The following is a 22,226-nucleotide window of genomic DNA, read 5'->3' as shown; positions in this document are numbered from 1 at the left end:
AAAAGCTGGAAGAAAAGGCACTAGGCATGGGTCTGGATGGCAGGTGCACTGAAGGCAGAGGCAGTGATTGGCAACACACAAGGTCCCGCACCTGGGTTGGGGCAATCATCAATATCAATACAGACTGGGTGATAAATTGATTGAGAGCAGCCCTGTAGAGAAAGACTTGGGAGATAATGGTGGACAAAAAATTAAATATGAGCTACCAATGTGAGTGTGCAGCCCAGAAAGCCATTCATATCCTGGGCTGTCAGCCCAGTCAGCAGGTTGAGGGAGGCGATTCTCCCTCTGTGTGCTCTCGTGAGATGCCACCTGGGGTACTGCATCCAGCTCTCAGGCCCCCAGTACAAGACATGTTAGAGCAGGTCCAGAGGAGGGCCACAAACAATCATCAGAGAGCTGGAACAACTAGGTTGTTCAGGTTGATGAGCCTGGAGAAGAGAAGGCTCTGGGGAGACCTTATTGCCACCTTTCAATACTTAAAGGGAGCTTATAAGATGGAGAGAGACTTTTTACCAGGGCCTGCAGTGACAGGACAAGGGGCAATGGTTTTAAACTGAAAAAGGGTAGGTTTAGACTGGACATAGGAAGAAATTCTTTATGAAGAGGGTGGTGGGACACTGGAACAGGTAGCCCAGAGAAGTTGTGGATGCCCCATCATTGGAACTGTTAAAGGTAAGGTTGGATGGGACTTTGAGCAACCTCGTCTAGTTGAAGATGTCCCTGCCCATGGTGGGGAGGGGTTGGACTAGATGATCTCTGACAGTCCCTTACAACCCAAACCAGTCTGTGATTCTATGTTTATCTTCCCAATTTGGACTAGGTCAGGAAGAAGCTGACATCTTAGTATTTTTATCACTCTTCTGACTCAAGAAGCAGAGCTGTGCTAGGCAACAGTTCTAAACTCACTGTAAGTTCTGTGGATGTCCTTTTGATTGCACAGAATGAAACTTCTATTTTGGTTCGCTCTTACTATAAAACCAGAAAGTGATGTTTTTCAGCTTCAGATTTTTTCCATGACATTAACCAAAAATCCCCCAGACTGACTTTGCAACAGGATAGCTGAAGATTATAGTATCTTAGACAAACAGTTTTTCAAAGGTGAGGTACGTCACTCAGGATTTCTCAATGGTTGGTCTTGGCATAAAAATAAGTATGCAAAACAATAGTATTTACCAACAACTGTTAAATTTGCAACAGCATGTATCTGTTCACAATGACAGGCAACGAACTTTCATAATGAATTACTGAAAGGACCTGTTTAGTCTCTTAGCTAAAATTCTGATAAGTATATCAAACAATTTGATATAGCACTAGTCAAAATTTTCAAAGCCAGCAAGCTTACTCACCACTGCCATATGAAAATGCACGAACAGAACGACCATCATAGCCAGAAGAATGTCCACTGTTGAAAAGAAAATACATGTAACAATCCAGTTTTACCATCAAAGCTACCTCCATCAATAAACATATACTTTTAATATTGTTCCCCTGAATTCTTACCACCATACAGACTAAAACAAAGTGTCTGTTATAAATGGATTTAAGTCCTCCATTTTGAGCATTACTAATTAAGGAAGCTGTTTATGAACACGTATATTTCATGTTTTACTGCAGGAGGTAAAAATAGAATTCTCTCTTCTTAAAATTTAAAACAGAAAAATCCATATCATCAAAGCTGTTCTTTTGTATTTTCAATGAATTTTCTATTTCAAATATTTCTTGTATCATAAGATGTTTCTGCACAGATACTGAACTTAATCTCCAATTGTTTGAAAGTGCTTCATTCATGAATGAAACCATTCTCATTCTTTCTGTTAAAAAGTAGGTATGTGAGCATATCTTAAGAACAGGTGGACTTCAAATGTGTAGTTCTATAAATAAACTATTAAATTAGCTACACATTTTCTAGGCTGACTTCTTTCAGTGGTAGCCAACTCAAGTAGGTAAAAACCAGAAAGGTTAAAAAGGATGATATGTGCACAAGGCATAATTCATACATATGTAATTCTTTCATGACTTTTAGCACTTCCTATGTAACTTGAATGAATTATCTTTGCAGTATTTAACCTAAGTGTTATTTCTGTTCTTGAAGGCACTTTAACATTAAGAAATAAGTTTTGGGTTAGCTTAAAAACAAAACAAAACCAATGATAATGAAAGGCCAATACAACACCTTAACATTTAAAAGTATGAGATTTAGCTCCTAGGTTCCACAATAAACTTGATTTTTGCACAGCATATTTCAGAAACTATATAAATATTCACTACAAGTAAATGGAATGACTGCTGCTTAACAATCAGAAGCAGCACTCACAGCAAATGTCAGTATGAAATAATAAATTTACTTTCATACACATCAAATGCAACTAGTTAGGGTTTTTCCTGAATTAAATCAGATGAGGATTTTCTCAGAGATTTACCATCATCATCCTGTAGCGTATATGTTAATAGAATTTTCAATTTCAAAGGAACAGATGTGTGCATTTTCCTTCAGTGAAATCCAAAGGACTGGCAAGAGGCTTGCACCATCTTCTGAAGTGAGCTTTGTATATGACCTGGTTTTGGCCTCTACCAAAATATAAATACTTTTCAAAGACTATGCTGGCCAACTATTTTTTCTTCCTTTTACATATAAAATATAAATAAAATATATTTACACATAAACATGTATATAAAAAAAGGTGTTGAAAAAATACTTAGGCCTATTAAAGCTGAACACTTAGAACACACACAGTAGAAATAAAAATTTGGATTCTATGGAACTCTGGCTTTTCCTATAGCTTATGAGGGCTTGAATCTGTAGCCAAATTGTTTATTTGCATTTATAGAAAAGGATACAGTAGCTGACAAGTATACGGTTCACTTAAATAAGCCTTCAGACTACTAAAGAATACTTTAACAATCATTACCTTGACTTTGTTCCTAAGTCTTGGCATTGATATAGTGTCATAACTCAACTAAAATAATAAGTGGTCAAGTAAGCTACTCAAAAGAACATTGTCAGACAGCTGAGACTAGCAACATTTCCGTAAAAATACTGTAAAAATCTGCAACTATCTCCCCACTCCCAGATAAAATCCATAAAACACTGCATAGAGTAAGAGTCCTTACTAATGATTTCAGTTACAGAATACTGATATACTGCTTTATGAGACTTCAAACAGATAATCACCTTTCTATTGTGGGTATGAGGGAAGGTGGAGGACCGCCAGGTGGTGGTGGAAAGCCTGTAATAATAAATTAGGTGAGGGGGGTGGGAATAAAAAACAAACCCCAAAACCATAAACACATAAAAGAACTAGGCTAAGCATAAAATGGCAAACAAATTCCAGAGTGTACAACGCAAAAATTGTTTCTCACTGTGTAAATGGGCTTTGTTTTGTAAGACTGAGAACTACTTTCCAGCTTAACAAAAGTAGAGTATTAAACATAGAATATTATCAGTGCTTCAACCCAAATACCTTATCATTCTTCAAAATACAATAATTTAGAAGCATAGGAAAATTCCCGAGTATGTAACAATACTTAATAAACAACAATCACAACTATTTTCTGCATAGCTGAAAAAAAGGAATGGAAAGAAAAGAAGGAAGCACACATCTAAGAAACTGGTTGATTAGGTCCACTACTCAGTAACCTGCGTGACATCAAAATAACTGAGCCTACATCTACACACACAGTTTTGTATTTATGAACTTTTATCTATATAACTAAAAGGAAGTTGATAAGTTGCACATCAGTTAAGTTTTCATTTCTTAACCAAATGTGAAAAAAAATTCTAAGCAAGTTTACCTGGTGGTGGCACTGTTATTGGTATACCTGAAAAGAAAACAAATAATGTATCATTATAGTAACAGTTTATGTTTATTATCTGTCAATCAAAATCAGATTGAGCTATCACCACATACATGATCAAGAAGAATAATAACTTATTTTCTGTGTCCTCAGATCAAGACCTCACATTAATACCAACTGTTAAGATTTTATGCAAACCTTGTGAAATGTGGCTTTTTATTTAAATTCCTATTCTTCAGGAACTTATTCAATTAGAGACAAAACCAATGATGAATAACTCTGGGTCTCAAGATTAGAATTAAATCCCTAACCCTAAAATGTTTATTATCCAGAAGGAAAGTAACATCCCATAGCATGTATTTGCTTTTATTTAAATAATATATATATAAATAGCAAGGACAGGTAGCCTGGGAGGAATACAGAGAAATGGTCTGAGCAGCCAGGGATCAGGTTAGGAAAGCTAAAGCCCTGATAGAATTAAATCTGGCTGGGGATGTATGTCAAGGGCAACAAGAAAAGCTTCTATAGGTACATTGGTTATAAAAGGAAGACTAGGGAAAACGCGGGCCCTCTCCAGAAGGAAACGGGAGACCTAGTTACACAGGACATACAGAAGGCTGGGGTACTCAATGACTTTTTTGCTTCAGTCTTCACTGGCAAGTGCTCCAGCCACACCACCTGAGTCGCAGAAGGCAAAGGCAGGGACTAGGAGAATGAAGAACCACCCACTGCAGGAGAAGATCAGGTTCAAGACCATCTAAGGAACCTGAAGGTGCACAAGTCCATGGGACCTGATGAGATGCATCCATGGGTCCTCAGGGAACTTGTGGATGAAGTGGCTAAGCCACTATCCATCATATTCGGGAAGTCGTGGCAGTCCGGGGAAGTTCCCACTGACTGGAAAAGGGGAAACATAACCCCCATTTTTAAAAAGGGAAAAAAGGAAGACCTGGGGAACTACAGGCCAGTCAGTCTCACCTCTGTGCCTGGCAAGATCATGGAGTGGATCCTCCTGGAAACTATGCTAAGACACATGGAAAATAAGGAGGACACTGGTAACAGCCAACATGGCTTCACTAAGGGCAAATCATGCCCGACAAATTTGGTGGCCTTCTACAATGGGGTTACAGCATTGGTGGATAAGGGAAGAGCAACTGATGTCATCCACCTGGACTTGTGCAAAGCATGTGACACTGTCCCACAAGACATCCTTCTCTCTATATTGGAGAGACACGGATTTGACAGATGGACCACCTGGTGGATAAGGAATTGGCTGGATGGCCACACTCAAAGAGTTGCAGTCAATGGCTCAATGTCCAAGTGGAAACTGGTGACAAGTGGTGTTCCTCAGGGGTCGGTACTGGGACCAGCTCTATTTAACACCTTTATCGGCAACATGGACAGTGACATTGAGTGCAACCTCAGCAAGCTTGCCAGCAACACCAAGTTGTGTGCTGCGGTCGACACGCTGGAGGGAAGGGATGCCATCCAGAGGGACCTTGACAAGCTTGAGAGGTGGGCCTGTGCAAACCTCATGAAGTTCAACAAGGCCAAGTGCAAGGTCCTGCACATGGGTCAGGGCAATCCCAAGCACAAATACATGCTGGGCGATGAGTGGATTGAGAGCAGCCCTGAGCAGAAGGACTTGGGGATGTTGATTGACAAGAAGCTCAACATGATCTGGCAATGTGCATTTGCAGCCATATCCTGGGCTGCATCAAAAGAAGTGTGACCAGCAGGTTGAGGGAGGTGATTCTCTCCCTCTACTCCTCTCTCATGAAAACCCACCTGGAGTACTGCATTCAGCTCTGGGGTCCCCAACATAAGAAGGACATGGACCTGTTGAATGAGTCCAGAGAAGGGCCACAAATATGATCAGAGGGCTTGGAGCACCTCTCCCATGAAGACAGACTGAGAAAGTTGGGGTTGTTCAGCCTGGAGAAGAGAAGGCTCTGGGAAGACCTTATAGCAGCCCTTCAGTACCTAAAGGGGGCCTACAAGAAAGCTGAAAAGGGACTTTTTACAAGGCCATGTAGATGTGGGACAAGGGGTAATGGCTTTAAACTGGAAGAGGGTAAATTTAGATTAGATGTAAGGAAGAAGTTCTTCACTATGAGTGTGGTGAGGCACTGGAACAGGCTGCCCAGAGAAGTTGTGGATGCCCCATCCCTGGAAGTGTTCAAGGCCAGGTTGGATGGGGCTTTGAGCAACCTGGTCTAGTGGAAGGTGTCCCTGCCCATGGCAGGGGGTTTGGAACTAGATGATCTTTAAGGTCCCTTCCAACCCAAACCATTCTATGATTCTATATTCCATGACTGGATGAAAGGAAACGCAATTGGCCTCTGACCTTTAATAGCTTAGTATAGGAAATAGTAAGTCCACAGGGACAAAATATTCTAGCAACAGTAAGCATTACAGACTTTCCAGTCAATGCTATGCCACACTGCAATTAATCATACAGTTGTTACTTGGAGGGAAAAAAATTGTTCGGTACTCTATTTTCTTGTAAATATCTGAGAAAGGAGCATCCTTTAATAGAAACACATTCAAAAGCTGTTCTAACTTTTCTGGTGTTCAAACCTAGCTTAGCTGTTACAAATCTAAGTAAAAGCTGAGAAACTGTTCCCAACTAAAAGTTAGCTGACCTAACAAAATATACTGCCTCAACATATAAACCTATCTTACTTGATTAGGAAAGGAATGATTAAAAGGTAAAAATAATTAATATACTTTAAAGGACATTATCTTTTCATACTTCACAAAGAACTAGCTTCATCTCAATTGAACACACAAAACACTGTTACATGAAAATCATAAACTGGGCTAAAACAGTGTCATCAGAAAACAGACTACTTTACCAGCCATAAAGCTCTTTCAGTTATGAGCAACTCTGCTTCCATTAAAAAAACAAGTACTTTCAATCTGACAACTCACTGCAAGACTTTGGGGGGGGGGGGGGGAACAGAAAACTTAGCCAAGTGCTTTCATCAGTTTTGCCATAACTGAATAAACTTCCAGAAAGAACAGCAGCCAGACCCACTTAAATTAAAACCCTTCTCATTCAAGTTCCAGACTTCATCATTCAGAGAATATCCTAGATGTACTGGCCACTACATGATTGATTTTATGTATATATCATTAGTTCAACATTAGAACTAAAAGAGTATTGCATGGCAACAACATTTAACTACATCTACATATTACAGTGTCTGGAAATGCCAACTGCTCCCAAATTGCCTTGGCAGAACGACAGAATGAAGGAATATGCAAGCTGAGGAAGAGTCATCAATATCAGTGTTCACTAATTGCTGGTGATTTCACTAACATGAATTCTTACCAGCATCAATCCTATAGGATTAAACAAATTGTGAAACAAAATTGAGGTTGCTGTCCAATCCTGAAGACTTAAAATCTAATCTCAGAGCCAAAATATAAAACAGGAGACAGTGAACCCCCAAAGCCAAATTTCTAAACTGCATGATCCATTTTCACCAGCACACAAGCTTTCCAATGCGTGCTGTTGTCGTTAAGAACACTGCAATTCACACCATAAAAAGTCTGACAGTGTAACATTTAAAAGACCAAACACTCCTAATGAAAATTTCTGAAAGAAAAGGAAGACTGGGAACTCAAACTGTTGCATAGCTGAAGTATTTCCTTTTTTTTTTTTTTTTTTGTTAATTATCCATCTTAATAGATTCTTCATGAGCCTACAACATAGAAAATATATATATATATAAATATATAAAAAAATACCTCTTAACAGCAATGTTAAGAACATAAGCAAGAAAAGCATTAGAAGTTCTCTCAAACTGATTAATTTATTAGCTCTACCTTATGCTTAAAAAAATTTCAACTTCTCCACTAAAAACAGTATATTGTTAGCACTGAACATGGCTCAGCACTGTGCACAGAATTGCGTGGAAAGCCATCAGCTAATACTCTTTACAAAAAGGAAGAAATTCTGATTAAACAATTAATATTTTCCTCAGAATTTTATCTTGTGCAGAAATACAAATAAAAATCTCATCACAAGATTAAAAGCCAAATGAAAAATTTCACTTGAGAGCCATTCAAGCAAAATTAAGACAGACTGAATACGACTAATACCCAGAGACCAAATATCTAAATAATTTGAATAAATTCGTTAATGCAGGGTATTATACTAAAAAAGCCACACAGGCATTTTTTTCCTCAAAAACCTTTAAGAACATTAAAAAAGTCATGATTAATGATTATATAATTTTAAGACAGAAGCTAACTTACTTGATGGTATCATAATGGATCTTCTACATTCCAAGTTAGCAAGTATCACTAAAAAGATCTAACCAAAATTTTCTTCCTCACCTTCTTCACTAACACACAAATGTGACAAAAAACAAGAAACAAAAAAATCATAAACCTCAGTTAATGGAAAATTAAGAATCTCTTAACTCTTCACTCCTTCGCCGCCTTCTAACGCAGTGTATGAAAATATACTTGAAGTGTCATCAGCCAATTACTTCTGAGAAAAAAAAAAAATACTCTGAAATATCGAGTCATTTCTTGCAATGTAGGGACTAAACTTGAGTACCGGTGCAAGAAGGTGCCTCCGCACAGATCATGTCACGTCCCTACAACACACTGTACTGCCACAAAGATACACCTGGCCTAAACTTAAATATTCAGACTCACGTGTCAAAAGCAATCCAAATGGCATTAGTGCAGCATTTTACCTAATATGCTCAAAATTGCTTTCAGGACATTGTATAACATCCTACTAACTCAAAGCTGGTAAATATTTACAGAAAACCAAGTATGTTTTACTAAAGGAAAGCAATGCCACATGTGCTGCGCTTGCAGAATAAGGAATCAAACATGGTAACACTGCCACAGCTTAACAACATACTGCAAATTAGCTGAACTGTGCAATAGCCCACAGCAATGTAACATAACTCAACTTGGTGTAAAAACTTTGACACAGGCTAAACTAAGTCAAATTCCCTCTCATTTATCACAAGATAAAAAGTACACACTTAGATTGCTGGGCCTGAGCAGATGTACAGTTACTTGCTAAGCCCTGGTGTAAGTCTAGGCAGTAAAACTTCCCAAAGCTATGCAACAGAAGCTCAATACTTCAGAGGAATTTTTCCTTTAATATCACAAATACATGTCACATTTTAACTACGCTCTTAAACCAAAACACATAAAACAACTTTTAAAGCCTGTTAAACAGAAGCATCCACTTTCTTCTTTAGATTTAAATTACTCCAACATAGCAATAAACCAAGCAAACAAAAAACAACACATCTTTTGCCACAGCCAGTTATCTCTTAGGAGTACATGAAAATTTTCTGCATTTGGCCCTTTGAATCGTTCCAGGACTTGTTCCTCGAAAAAGATTTGAATTGCAAGAGTGAATGAATTCAGAACAAGAGATCTAACTTCAAAGCAAGATCCTTTTTCAAAGGGGCTTTTGGAGGATGTTTTATATTTGGAATACTTAAATTTTCTGGCAAGTAGTCCCGGTTTAATATTGGGTAAGAGTAGTTTTTTTCCTCCTCCTCCATTGAACCTAGGAGGGATGGCAGATTCTATTTTAGGAACAGCTTTGAAGATAAAGAGCTGGCAACAGCACAATTAAAACACAGGCCCGAAGAAACCAAATCCACAGCTCTTAATAGTTATTTTCAAATCTACTTGAAGCACGGAAGGATGTTGAAGGAGACCTTCTGAACAAGTGTATGTCATAAACCTGTCTGTAAACCACAAGACTAAAGCCAAACCTGCTTGCTAAATCTGTAACACGTGTGGATTTCTTTCACCTTTAAAAGCTCAACAGGTGAGGGGTTTCATAAGAACAGTCCAGTACACCTATATGACACCCCTGCATGAAGTGCATTTGGGGTGTCTGTGGGGGTTCCTCTCATTCTTTTAATAAAACACAACTTAGATCACCCTTTCTGTACCTCAATTACAATTAAAATAATTACTTTCTAAAAACCTGCAATGCATTACCTATATTATTTTATCTAAAAGGTTTTAATCCAGCTTAAAACCAGTGTTATCATTAGCATCATGTTCCTCTCCTTTCTGTCCCCCCTGCAGTACGAAAACATCACAAAATTGCCAGAGCAGTAGCATATACTCTCTTCAGACACCCTATTTTTTATACTTATGCACAAAAGCATGGAAAAGCGCACAGAATTATTTAATCTTTAAATCTCTTCTGTTTTCTAGGTTGCAATCATTTTGTGTATGACAATCTCAGAAGAAAGCCAGAGCTTGCCAGGCAGCAGGAGTTAATAGTTTTAAAATCATCAGCAGCAGTTGAAGAAAGCAACCTCTTCTATGAGGATTTAAACCCTACAAAACCCCACACAAAGCTGTTGCACAGAAATAATAACGTTACTTCCTTGCATATACGTGTATTAATAGAGAAACTTCTAAAAGATTCCCTATGCAAACAGAATAGCAAAGAAACTGCTCAGCAGGATTTCAGAACAAGTCAAGCAAAAGAACCCAAGGAACAAAAGAAGAAAGTAAGGAAAGGGGCTCCACCTTAAATCAGTCTCTTCTACAAACAAATCCTTCACTTTCCTACTCAAATACTCCCCAAAGTTCCTCCATCTATTTTCATTTCTCACTGACCATTCGTCTTAGCTTCTTGCTAAGTCCATTTGAACTTAATTCCTTAAAATGACAATGCTCAGGTAACTGCACTATTTGTGCAAATGCCCATGACTCTTCCCCCAGTAAATTTCCATAAATACCAAGTTTCAGTAAATATTCAGTAAATATCAGTAAATTTCAAACCAGATTTAACAATGAGAAGAGTTCTCAAAGAGCTTTGAATCCTCTAAGATTCACAGACACTGGATAAAAACATCAGGTGCTAATAAGACCTCTGACTGAAAGAAAGGATACAGCACAAATGCAATTCTTATCAGACTTTTGGGAATTCATACATACTGTGAGGGCAAAGGGGAATTAAATCTTCTGTTGCTGCTTTGACCTTAGACATCAGAGAATCCCACTTCTGACACAAATTCATGGTATGCCATACTTTTAGTTCAAAAGTTTGTAGAATGATTTGTTAACATGTACCTCTCAATAGCATTAACTGTAGTTGAATTGCAGAAAATAGCTTCTCACTTCAAACATTTTCAAGGACATAGGATCCAACATTTAGTCTTTAGGTAATTATTTACTACTTGGGATTATGCTTACTGAGAAATTAAAGACAAAAGTTTCTGTTTCTGCCTTACAGAAATATTTAAGAAAAGAGTAGAACACAAAATTTTGAAATTCTGCACATATAGCCAAATGTGTATGGAATACGCCATCTTTAATTCATGATCTACAAGCATTTGATGAGAATGCATCTCTCATTTTTCACATCCTGTGTAGTGCAGGATATTTACCTGGTGGGGGAATCAGAGGTGGAGCAGTACTGACAGTTGGAGGGGGTGGGAGGAAAGGAGGTGGTGGAAGGTGGGTAGGTGGAGCTCCTGGAGGGAAAAATGGAGGTGGCTTGGTAAAATTGTCTACTTCAGGATTAGATCGTTCTGAAAGAACCTGTAAAATATCAAACTATAGTTACAATTGCTATGTCAAAAGGGTAGAAGTTAGGTTTCCTCTCTTTCCAGTTACTACAACAGGAAAGTATTACTTATGCACCTAAAGAGACACATTCAGATGGTTTAAGTTCTATCTGCATCTCTACGTTCAGTGTCCCATACTTGCCAAGTACCTCTGAGGGTCTAAGAGCAGCCAACAGGGAACAACAAACGTAAGATCTGAGAGGGAATATAAGCCATCTGAATATGGCCCCAAACACCATCTTAAATTTATATATAAAGGAAAATATTTTAAAAATCAATATGAAAAGCATGAAAAAACCCAAGACTTTAAATTACTTAAACACAGTGAGATCAGCTGAAAAACACATGGCAGTGTTTTCAATATAAGCACTACAATCCATTATTATTTTCATTGTTTGACCTTAACCTAAGTTGGCATAGAAACGCAGCTAGGGCACTAAGCAACCTTGATTCTTCTCCACAGGTAAGTCAGGAGAGAAAAAGTGTATTCAATCTTAAAGCACTTAGTTGTTTTCTTAAGATAATCCAAGCCCACAGACTAAAATCAGAAAGACTATCTTACATTTTATGGTAAAATAATACAATATAATTAAAAAAAAGTACTATCAACTATTTATTCCTTCACAACTTATTTTTAAAAGACTGTCTTTCTCAAACTGCATACGAAGAGGCTTTCACTTTCAGCATTAGTGTCTGGCAGGAATAGGGGAAAGATGGACAGTTTAAATATTTACGTTTGCCACTTAGTAAACAAAACACTGTCCCGTACAGATGTAGCAGAGCCAATGCTGTCTCCTGGATTCTAAGTCTGCAGTATTGCTCATTTCCTTTCAGTAAGAAGTGTACCAAAACATTTATGTTTTGAAATATATCAAATATTTCACCTTAATATACTTCAATTAACTGCCACAACTTTCTTCCTGAACTTAAAGCTACTTCTGTATTACTCATTCATACACACTGAAATGTTTTAATCAGAAGCTATGGAGAAAGCAAAAATGTATTTTAGTCAAAAATAATGTGCAAATCTGCAGTATAAAACCTGTATGTTGCTGTTTTCATTAGCACGCCGTCGTCCTTCCACCCTGCTGATAGTGATGGTCTGTCCAATCACATCTATTGTGCCAGATAATCGCCTGCAACAGGACAAACCAGAATCAACAAGCAGAATTAGAAAATGAAAAAAAAAGAAAAATAAAAGAGAGAGAAGAAAGTCTTATGGACTTCTCTCATTCTAAATGCTAGAAGTTCCTTCTCCTGTATAAAACACAAAAGACCGTTTCTGAAGAACATTAAATGTAATAAATTTGCTGAATTACCAAGTGTGTAGAACTAAACAATGCAGCAATAAAGACTCCTGTAGGACAAAGGCTGACTGTCCACATTCTCCTTCCATCCCCTACAAGGTAATAAATCTATACTTTTGTTACTGATAAAAGAAAAAAAAAAGGGGGGGCGGGGGAGGAACAATACAATGAGATCACAAAAAAACCTCAGTAAGAAAAAAATCTATTAAACAGAACTTCTACAAAATTCTTAAGTAAAATAGTTATAAACTAATAATGAGAAATAATTTCTAAACTGCAAGAAACCATACTGGAAGATTCCATGGAAGATCAAACGAAAGTAAGTTAGGAGGTAGAAATAAACATAAGCCAACCCTACCATGCATACTACCAATACTGCAGTACATACTGAACAAAATCAGCCGCCATCTCTCTTATCTTGGAATACAGAGTCTTAATATAAAACAAAAAGTATATGAAACTAGTAGCACTGGACTCTTAAATTAAACCTTGCATGAAACTCAAAGGAATCTTAGACCAGCCATTCATACTTATGTTCTTCAGTTTTCCAAATGCAAAACGTCTGTCTCCCAAACACCTCTAAAACATTTGCATAGCTAAGCACTATGTTCACCTCCTTTAAAGAAACCAGCAACCGAGCAGCACAAGACCCACCTCAGTCTCCCTTACAAGCCAATCTGGCAACAACAGAACACAATGTAAGTTAAGAATACCTACCTTAGAAATAGTTAGTAATGGATTTTTAGAGAAAGATGACAAGAAAAGTGGCATGCATAGACACATTCCTTCCCTCCCAGTTTCTGCCAAACAAAAATTTAAGGGCTTCCCATGCAACTGTGTTTAATAGCCCCTGATTAACTTGCATTTGCACAATCTCTTTTGAACACACTTTTAATCTCCAATGATGAGATCTGTTTCAGCTATTTTTTTTGACCAACAACTGTATTTGGTGCCCTACAGTCCTTGTGTTAAAAAAAAAAAAAGTAAAAAAATGTAAAAATATCGCTGTTCTCTGCCAGTGTAGTATTCGTGGGACCTCTGTTGTATTTCTTCTCAGTTTTCTCTTTCCCAAGCTGAACTAGTGCACATCTCTCCTCCCACAGAAGTGACTATAACTTTCCATTATTTATTTCATCTTTTTGTGGACCCTTCCTAACTCCACTATACCTTTTCTTGTCTGACATAAACAGAATCACAGATAATATTCAGCTCTCAGTGCACCATGGCTTTATGTACTACCGTAGTGACTTTTCCCAGTTTGTTCCCCACTGCTAATGATGACTACCTTTCCATTTTCTTATTTTGGCTAACACTGGAAACTGAACTAGTGTTTTGGGAAGCAGCAACAATAATCCCAAGATCTCTTTCTCAATGGGTATGGTTATTAATTATTAATGATTAATTTGAAGAAGTGCATCTTATTTAGAAAAATGCAATCTAGGATTTAAGTTTTCAGTGATTTTTCAGTGATTTCAGTTCACTATGAACAAGTTATTCCAGTCCACACTGGAGTAAATGTGTGAATTTTAAATGCAAATATATCTTACTTCAGTTTCCAAACCAGTCAATCTATTAAGCTTATGCCTGTTAGATTTAAGTTGTTCCTACTATAAAATTCTTAACTCCCATGTTCATATTCACATAGTCTGTTAAGAGATGTATCTTTAAGCCCCCAAAACCATCTGATATTGTGGCCACACAGCTGTCAATGCAACTTTTTATTTTTAACTTTTCCAAGCAGATTAAAAATGCTACACTGAGGGCAAAGACATGATGGCATTCCATTGGATACAAATAAATCAACCACATGGAAATATACTGACAGTAAAGAAGGACTCCAGGCGCCAGACCAGAAAATGATATGACAAAGATCTGAATGACATCTACTAAAACTAAAACCTGGTATCTGTGACAATGGGGAACCACTATTTTGAAGAGAGGAAGAATCTAAAGTATAGTGAACTTTCCTGTTTGCAGCCCCCAAACAAACAAAACCCAGAAACCTAGCTTTATGGAGAATTTATAACTCTATTATTCTTACGCAGAACAGAACAAAACCTACCTGCTTTGCAACCCACAGTTAATTTCTAAAAGAGGTTAAAAAGCAGGATTCACTTAGGTCAACTCCATTAGAAAATGAGGTACAAAATTACATTGCTAATGGATGAGAGAAACAAAGGTACATCTGTGTCACACCTATAAGGGAAACCATAGTAGAGAAAACTGACAATATTTACCAATAGCATGATATCTAACAAAGTAAAAGAAAGACTGGGAAAAAAACTTTCAGGAAATTTCAGAAGAGAAATCCATAGAAAGAAAAGAAAAAACAAACTACTTCTAGTTTTAGAAGCCAAGTTCTTTTATTTTTTGTATCTAGTGGACTACTAACCACATTAATACAAATAGCAGGGAGAACAGCTGGAAGGTGGGATTACAGGCTCCAAGTTCTGCTAGACTGATAGCTCTGACCCCAATTGCTCAAACACATAGATTCCGCTGCAGCTGAAAAAGACACAGCAGACACTAGAGCATGAAGGATCCATTAGATCTCCCAGAGATAATCTAAAGTTCCTGGTCAGACCGCATACTGAGGATGATTCAAATGCCTGTCCTCTGAGCTTTTCAATATCTGGGTTTAGAGCTTCCTCCGGGATTTTAAAGCAAGCTCATTTAGCACAACAGTTTGGAGGAAAAAAAAAAGTCCAGTGGTACAAGAATCTGAGAACAAAACTGCAAACTAGAACAGCGTATACTACACAGCAGCCTCTCCAAGGATAACATAAGTTTAAGAAATTCTCTGATCTTCTCTGATGCCATCCTAAAAGTCAGATTGTTTCAGTCTAAATCCTGAAATAATCAACACCTGCTTTCCTAAACCTCCCCAGTGGTCTTGCATGGTATTCAAGCGCTGCTGCACTTTGGATTATTATTTTGCTTTCAGTAACTAAACCAGAAACATAGGTATTATAAAACAATTGATAAAACAACTGTTTCACTACCAAAAAAAAAAAAAAAAAAAAAAAGAACAACAGCAATCTTTGTAAAACAACAAAACTTTGTCTCAGTTTCCACTCTGAGAGCTCATTTGGTTTCAGAGTTCTAAGACACTGGCTCTCCTCCATCACTGGTATCTTCTCTTAATTATCTAGAATTGTACCCTAGAAAACTCACTGTACCTAGCTTTAGTCCTTGTGTATGATAGATGACTCTCTTCTACAGCAGGAAGTCCCTCCACAGGTGACCCCCTGCTTGGCTTGCTCCACTGTTTCACAGGGCTTCCACATGGGAGTGATGTACTGCAAATGAAGACTCTTCCTCTCTTGCGCTGTTCGCACACTGCCAGCAACTCTTGGAATCAGCATTGAAAACAGAGGCAATGGACACCAATGCAAGAGTACTGGGCATTTAAGTAATATGTGCATCAACCATACCACAATAATACCAATTTTGGCTTGGGAAGCAGCCCAAATACAACACTGCCTTATCAAAGGAAGCAAATATAGACTACCAGTTGGTTCCTAGACATAAACTTTAAGTGAAAGCCCTGTTCATTTCAGTAATTTTTCTAGAGTCTGAAGAGTACATCTATGCTCACTCATTCTCACTTAGCTGGTGCTTTATAATTATTTTTTTAATAATGTTTTATAGTGATACGTCCATTGTTCTTCCCAACAGGTGCCAAGAGATTTAATTTTTTGTAATGATGGAAGAGTTCAGGAATTTGCCATCATACCTTGAACTTGACAAATTCTTTTTCCAAGACTGCAATAATGATTTCATTAAGTACTCCACTAAAAGAGCTTGAAATTGAACAAGAGAAAGCATATGTTCACTTGCAATTGGAGCAGCAGATGACACCACTGTCAACAACATAATCTTCACAAAGGCAAGAGAGGCATCTGAAGTGTCCAGAATTTCACAGTTCAACAGTTTTGTAAAAGGGGCAAATCCGAAGCCTCGGATCTTGATTTAGTCATAGCAAGTTGGCACATGGGGAAATTTCAAAGACTCCCCAGCCACTATCTAGCTTAGTGATAAGATGTTAAGCAGGCATTACTAGGTTTCTGTCTCAGTGCTGTATGCAAAGAAAAGAAAGGGCTTGGTTTGTCCCTTACACTATCACGGCACCTGGGATACAGATGCATTACCAGTGGATACACCCAAACATAAAAAGGCAATCCACGCGTGTGGGATGCACATGAACCCACAGCAGAGTTCATACAAAGTGTAGCTTGAAAGGAACATTCCAGCAACTCAGTGAGTGATTTCACTCTAATTAGAGAATGGTTATTTACGACATATTTGCACTATGAATACCACCCTCCATGGAGATTTAATTCAGAACAATATCTCAATCTCATTTGGCAAGCTGAGTTTATTTAGGTTCTACAGAGCAAAGAGAAAGGGGGAAAAAAAGAAGAAGAAGAAAAAAGACAAACCCAATTATTTTCCAAATTAATAGCTTCAGAAATCTCTTATCCCCACCACAAGTAATATAAATAACGAACTGCTTTTTGGACCACCCGCCCCCGCCAACCCCACTTGTCAGAATTCAGAAACAGTCTAACTACTGGATGCCACATTTATTCACTAGACCTACAGTCTAGTCTAAGAATTACATAATTATAGCATACTTTAAAAACTCTATTTAATATGTTCTTGTGTTCCTTCTTGTCTTATGTGTTTTATGCTTTATTTTCCTCCTCTTGAGGACAGGCTCAATACAGAAATCATTGACATATGAATAGATATTTTTTCAAAATAGTATCTGAGTTTTCATCATTTAGTCTCACAAGGCTAGTTCATGAAACAAGAGAAACCTGTATATTTTCATAGTAATGACATATCACAAATCCATTTTCTATAAATATTCCGTTTATAGAAAGGCCCAAGCACGGAGAAAGCTGATACAATAGACCATGATACTGACAGGCTAATCTCTCTGAAAGCAAAATTCATTTAAATGTAATGTACTCTTTAGTAATAACCCAAAAAGCATAAATGAGGTTAAAAAACCTAAGAGCTTCTGACAGAACAAAGTTTTGTGATGGACAGCTAGTCTAAATATTACTGGAATGAAAAAATACCAGTTTTTGCATCCAGCTTGTAAATGAAATTTATGCTTATTTCTCTCCTACTAAAGAAATACAATTGCACAGTCCTTGAGAAATGACATAAGGAAAAGCATTGGTCTAAAAACTAGTAAGATACCTCTATGACCTGGCTGGTTAGGACAGGTTTGAAATATGTCAAATCCTCCTCGTGTTCTAGAAAGCACTATACTCAAAAGAGATTCCTTCAAGTTTTTATCTAATTGTGACTATGCACACAAATCTTTAATTAACTACCAAACATTCTATTTTATACCATATTGTTTGCATATGATGTGCATTTACTAAACCATTCCCATTACATTCTAACTCCTCTTTCAGGGTTAGCCAACACTTTATGCTATTCAACAGCCCTAAATATCACAGAATCAAGCAGGAGTTTTATGTATAATTTCTAAACAACTAATAGCTCAGCTACGATTAAGACAGTCATTGGTTATAAATTCAAGCAAAATTTCTCACACAGACACGTTGTATGAACAAGCAGTGATTTTTTCTTTGAATTAAACATTTAGGATGCAGTTCTAGTGAAGTAGTAACTTTTATTTGCTGGTAAGCAATGATTCTCTTTCTATTTTGTAAACTACAACTTCCATATTGGTAATGAGTAATATTCTTGCTAGACCTCAGCAATTTTTCTTTTTTTTTGAGAATTTCAACTGCAATCATATGCAAACATCTACTGTACTCAACTTAAAAAGGTAAAAACAGTAGGCACAAAATTATTTTAATGTCTGTGTAAAAACAAATGAAAAAAAGCAAACCTCACTATCTGTCCTCAGAGTTCCCATTAAAGAGAAATATGTGCTGCAATATCATGTGTAAAATCATCCACGAACTGATGTTTTAGTCCTGACTAGTAAATGGGGAATTAAAATGTTAAATTAGGATCATGACTTGACTTCCTCCCTTCCCAGCCTTACCTTAATTGGGGTGATCTGTCACTCCCATATTGTTTCTGCCACTTTCTGATGCCTGAACTGGCTTTTCTGGAGGCAGTGCTTGTGTGTGACTGAGAAGAGGTGCTGCTTCTGGTGAGATAAATTGCCTAGGTCTTTCTTTTCTTGTGTCTCTATCTTTTCTGCTCTGAGTTCCTCTTCTCCTCATGCCCAACTCCTTATCAATCCCCACACCAATGCTGCTATACCCAGTTTTCCCTCCCTTTCACCAAATATATCAACTACTGCTAGAAGCTGAGAGAAGTTTTACTGCTACATGAGAAATGCTTCCAGCATTTTCACAATAAGGCTATTGCAAATGCCTCATGGCATAAAGGCAATTATTTTAAATTATCAAAGAGCTGGACCGCCAAACATTTTCTGCCTACCTAAAATTAACTCTTTAATTAAAGAAAAAAGAAAAGTCCAATCACATAAAACACTGCCTTGTTATAAAGAAATTAGTAATACAGGTTTTTATATACAGAAAATAGTAGCTGCATTCTGGGGAAGTCATTCAAGTAGAAGTATATGTAACCCATACAGTTAAGATGTATTCATTCACTGAGCTACTCTCAGGCTTTTGAGCATACAATTTTCTTTCAAAATCTCTTCTGACCACTTGGTAGAAATATCTTTTTCTTTACACAAGAATTTATTTTAAGCAGATGTATCCAAAGGAGCAGATATTAAATATGGAAAGAAGTCAGTTTTGTCATTGTAACAAATTACAAATACAGTATTCACAATAAATGTATACAAAACAACCTTTTCTAACCACTGGAATGCCCAAGTGATACAACTGGAAATGTACCATTTTGTTTCCTCTTTCTCTGTGCAACAGACCAACTTCACTTACTGGCTTCTCATTCTTAAAGATATGCAGGTTTCCCAACCTTTGCTAAGGTAAACTTAGTTCCTGAAGAAAAAAGACATGTCTTAGGTTTCTCAGGAAAGCTCTGATTAACAACCAGTACACTAACTTTAAACCTTTAAAAATCAGAAAGATGTTCACTTAAACTTGAGATTGCTAACTTCAGGCAGAAAAAAAGTATCAGAAAAAAATATGGTATAAAGACATCTATGGTAAGATAGATTTATCCTAGCTAGAGCATACAACAAAGATTTTACTTATGAAGCCTACACCATGCACATGTATGACCTTATTGTATTAAGCTTTCTCACAACAAATGCAAATTTCACAGAATCACAGAATTTACGCAATGCATTTTTTCTACAACTTTAAGCTTAACTGCATTTTAGTAACGTGGTCATTAATTACTTCCTAAAGTATTTTAGAGATTCTCTGTCCACCAATGAGATGCACAAAGAATTGAAATCCTGTAACAAAACCTGTATTAGATACAGATTTGGAATCCTTACCCTGTGAACTGTACATTCAATTTTGAGAACTGTTACAAGAACTTCACACATCAGAAGCAATTCAGAAACAAAAGTAAAAAAAAATAATTACAGGGTTGGTACAAAGCTTGAAAGACTTTTACTACTTCTTAGACAAAGAAAAAAGGAAAAAAAAAGAACTAAATCTACTAAAACCAGAGCAGTAAAACCTGGTAGGTCAGAAAAGAATTTAGGCTATCAGGAGGAAAAACGCAAGCAAGAGTATCAAGCAAGATTTTTTTTTTCCACCCAAGAGAAACATATTTGGGTGTTGAAATGACTCTTAAAGGATGGAACTGAACACAAGTGCCTCTGAAGTAGTCAAGGTACTTATGGACGCAGCGCTAAAGACAAGTCATAAATGCTAATCTGTAACTGTTGACAACAAAAGCGTAGAACTTGCTCTACCTCTCTTATCATCATTTATAATACAATGGCTTTTAATTTCCACAGAACCAAAACTTCTCAACAGGATGACTTGATAACTGAAGTAAAGCAGAAGCATGGATTCATCCTAAGCCAAGTGCCAGGTATCAAACAGCAGTAGCTTAGATATAAAGGACAGAAGTTATTAAAGCCTGGGACTGGGAGAAGGAGGGGAAGAAGCCCTAGTAAGGAAGTAATTTCTCTCATTTCAAAGGAAGTATAGTAAAATATTTAAATATGGAGAAGCTAAAACTACCTTGCAGGAAAGATACTGGGTTCCAGGAATCCTTCCTGTTGTTGAAGTCACAGCTGTCTGATTCCGACTTGTTTAACTGAAAAGATGTGTTAGCTAATACCCATAAAGACACTAGCTAGAAACGTTTTGTTGGCCAATCTAATTCTACACAAAAAACATGGTGTCATACATCAACACCTAGATTTTTATAGCTGCCTTGTTATTTGGTCCTGCTGTTTTTTCTCCCCTTTCCTTCTACTTTCTCTTTCCCGAATAGCCAAGAAGGCACAACACCATTCATGTGTAATGCTGACTGAAGGCTAAAAGTGATTAGGATCACTCTTCCCCTCATTTCTACCTGTTACAGAAACATATTTTCCTGTTTTCCTACAAAATTCATGAACTTAAAATACATAGAAGTAACAGTATAAAAAGTTTTTTGGTCTGAAGTTACAGCTGTCTAACTGACCTGTTTGTTGGAATTCCTGATTTGAATAAGGCAGGAGGAGATGTGAAATCAGCTTTGGTCGACTGCACTGCCAACTCTTTCTCCAAATTTCCAGTTCTGCCCTGCTGTACCTTCAAAATAATGTTTCATTATTAGTTTAACCTCAGAAGTGTAGTAGCCCCAACACTCAACACAGCACATTGCCAACACAAAAAGAAAGTAAATCCAACTTTAATCAGATTTTTTAAAAACCGTCAACTTTGCACAGCTAGTAAAATTCCGTATTTTATAAGGATATATTACTTAAGTACTGTGTTTAATATATATAAGAAGCAATTATTACAGAAGATTAGACAGTTTTAATATTTATTTTCCAAGCATTTGATTTGGACATGAACAGACCAAACTGGTTTTCTTGTAGATTTTCCTGTATGAACAAAATAACATCTTAGTTTTAAAAAGCAGCAAACTTCTTAAAAAAATAAAAATCTTCATAATCTTAATGACAGATTTATCTAACAAGTCTGCTACCCAACAACAAACCAAGAGACAAGAAACTGAGTGGATTTTCTGTCTGCCTTACTGACCATGAGATCTAGCAACCATTTAATTTCCAAGTCATACCAGGAAGTCACCTCATACTCTGGGTTATGCAAATTTTAAAAGATTTTTTCATTAGTTCAGACTGAATACTTCAAAAACATACTGCTGTTTCTGAAGTACCGCAAAATTCCAGAGACATGTTATTAAAGCTATGCAAGACCTTTGGTGCAAGTACTTCAAGTACTGCTTGACTTCAGCAGCACATTATACATGAAAGAAAAACTTACATGGACTAGCATTAAAGATAAACCTGTACTGATTCAGTTTTTAAAGACGCTGCCACTGTACCAACCACATAGCTACATCACTCTACATAGCTAGTTCACTCATGGTATAACATCATATAGGCTGTGATCTCACAGCTTCTTGTAGG

General features: G+C 37.1%; 1 protein-coding gene across 9 annotated transcripts in view; it reads right to left on the bottom strand.

The window, feature by feature from the left end:
• FIP1L1 (factor interacting with PAPOLA and CPSF1) overlaps window positions 1-22,226 on the bottom strand; it is a 44,046-nt gene that overhangs the window by 8,929 nt on the left and 12,891 nt on the right. For all 9 annotated transcript variants that reach the window (XM_030013415.2, XM_030013404.2, XM_030013424.2 and 6 more), the window contains 6 exons: window positions 21,272-21,381; window positions 12,424-12,517; window positions 11,202-11,355; window positions 3,796-3,822; window positions 3,176-3,230; window positions 1,350-1,405 (listed from right to left, as the gene is read on the bottom strand). In XM_030013415.2, coding sequence (XP_029869275.1) covers window positions 1,350-1,405; window positions 3,176-3,230; window positions 3,796-3,822; window positions 11,202-11,355; window positions 12,424-12,517; window positions 21,272-21,381 — 496 coding nt within the window. The remainder of the gene's footprint in view (window positions 1-1,349; window positions 1,406-3,175; window positions 3,231-3,795; window positions 3,823-11,201; window positions 11,356-12,423; window positions 12,518-21,271; window positions 21,382-22,226) is intronic.

This window comes from Aquila chrysaetos, chromosome 1, assembly GCF_900496995.4.
Source record: "Aquila chrysaetos chrysaetos chromosome 1, bAquChr1.4, whole genome shotgun sequence".
NCBI lineage: Eukaryota > Metazoa > Chordata > Aves > Accipitriformes > Accipitridae > Aquila > Aquila chrysaetos.
Note: the sequence above shows the minus strand (reverse complement) of the source record. Positions and strands in the feature narration are given on the sequence as shown.